The sequence below is a fragment of the Tinamus guttatus genome, unplaced genomic scaffold, assembly GCF_059628265.1.
Source record: "Tinamus guttatus ecotype Peru unplaced genomic scaffold, ASM5962826v1 Tinamus_guttatus_pri_ptg000248l, whole genome shotgun sequence".
NCBI lineage: Eukaryota > Metazoa > Chordata > Aves > Tinamiformes > Tinamidae > Tinamus > Tinamus guttatus.
Window position 1 is genome coordinate 118652 of NW_028288782.1, and position 1865 is coordinate 120516.

At 47.6% G+C, this 1865-nt stretch overlaps 1 protein-coding gene across 1 annotated transcript; it reads left to right on the forward strand.

Annotated features, from left to right (window-relative positions):
* The first annotated feature begins 256 nt into the window (after positions 1 to 256).
* On the forward strand, positions 257 to 1210 carry LOC148594368 (olfactory receptor 12D1-like). Its single transcript, XM_088526636.1, has one exon. The coding sequence runs from the start codon at positions 257 to 259 to the stop codon at positions 1208 to 1210; it is 954 nt and encodes a 317-aa protein (XP_088382762.1).
* Positions 1211 to 1865: the final 655 nt, after the last annotated feature.

Consider the following 1865-nt stretch of genomic DNA (forward strand, 5'->3'; position numbering starts at 1 on the left):
TATCGACCCTAGAGCTTACAGCAATTCCAGCATTTGTTGAAGGGTCTGGAGTGGGACATCAAGTAATTATTTGTGCCCTTTTCCACAAGATCTGATACAAATCTGTGTCTCAGATTGGTATCTGATCTTTTTGATTTATGAAGCGGCATCAGCTCCTGATGCACCTTCTAGAAGAGGGCTCTAGGGAATGTGCAGAGTAGCTCAGGATGGAAAGATAGCAAGCTACTGCTAAGTTAGTGTCTCTTTCCCTGCAGGCATGGAGAACCAGACAGAGGTGAGGAAGTTCATCCTCCTTGGCTTGAGCAATGTTCAAGGGCTGCAGCAATTCCTGTTTGTGCTCTTCTTGCTGCTATACCTGTCCAGCCTGCTGGGGAATATGGCAATCATGATCGTAGTGGTGTGCGAGTCCCGGCTACACACCCCCATGTACTTTTTCCTCTGCAATCTCTCCTGCCTGGATATTTTCTACTCCACAGTTACTGTACCCAAGATGCTGGCTGGCTTCCTCTTGGGGCACCCCCAGGACATTTCCTACACGGGCTGCCTAAGCCAGCTCCACTTCTTCCACTTCCTGGGCAGCAGCGAAGCTTTGCTGCTGGCTGTCATGGCCTATGACCGCTTTGTGGCCATCTGCAACCCCCTGCGCTACACCCTGCTCATGAGCCCACGGGCCTGCCTCCTGCTGGCTGCGGCCACTTGGGCTACGGGCTTCCTCCAGGCTCTCATGCAAACAGTCATGACCTCCCAGCTCCACTTCTGCGGCCCCAACCGCATCCACCACTTCTTCTGTGACATCAAGCCTCTGGTGAGACTGGCTTGCAACAGCAACCAGCTCAACCTCAACCTTCTCAGCATCATCACTGGGGCCATTGCGATAGGCTCTTTTGTCTTCACACTTTTTTCTTACCTGTACATATTTTCCTTCCTCCAACTGAAAGTCCGGTCCATGGAGGGAAGGAGGAAAGCCTTCTCCACTTGCATCTCCCATCTCACAGTAGTCGCCTTACTTTATGTCCCTGTCATTTCTAACTATGTGCCACCTTCCTCAAGGAATTCACCCAAGAGGGACATGATAGCCACTCTTATGTATAATGTTGTCACATCAGTGCTCAACCCTTTGATTTACACGCTGAGAAATGTGGAGGTGAAACGTGCCCTAAAGAGAAGACTGGTGCAGAACATGTTTTGCCATGCAGCTTCTGTGGAGTAGTAGGCAGTGGGAAGTCTAAACAGAGGAGCTTTTGGCTCTAGACTGTGTTATGCAGAAATCTCCTTTTCACTCTCAATGGCTGGAATACCTTCAGAAACAACCTACATATTGGATGTGGTCTCATGTCACCTATCTTGGGCAGTATCAATGCTGAAAGATGAATATACATTGGTGGAATAGCCATTCCCATTCATCTGGCTGGAAAAGAGAGGTTGCAGAGAAGGATACTTAAATAAAAACAGCTTTGTTGGAGTGGTTTTCCCTCCAAGTCATCTGATCATTTTTTTTCAAAGAAGTTCATCTTTTCATAAAGCCATTTGAGAAGGAAGGATTCAGTTCTTTTCATGCGTTTCAGTTGGCCATATATAGAAGTGTAAGTCATGCCACTTGAAATGCTACAGGCATCTCTTAGCTGGTGTCTCTCTGATGCTCCAGAAAGGCAAAGGCCTCCCATGGGCTCTTCACCACATCTACCAGGCCTGTATGGATGTCAAATATGCTGGGGCCTCTAAGGTGATGCTAGGCACCTTTGTGCAGGCAAATTCACTTGCCGGTAACTCACATAATACATTATGTCTTTCAATACTGGCATTTGATACAAATGGACAATAATCAATAATACGGCAGCTAGTTTTGCTCTCCACCAAACAATGCC

Bases quoted from the DNA above. Each gene is read 5' to 3' on its own strand.
- LOC148594368 (XM_088526636.1), top strand. From the start codon at position 257: ATGGAGAACCAGACAGAGGTGAGGAAGTTCATCCTCCTTGGCTTGAGC.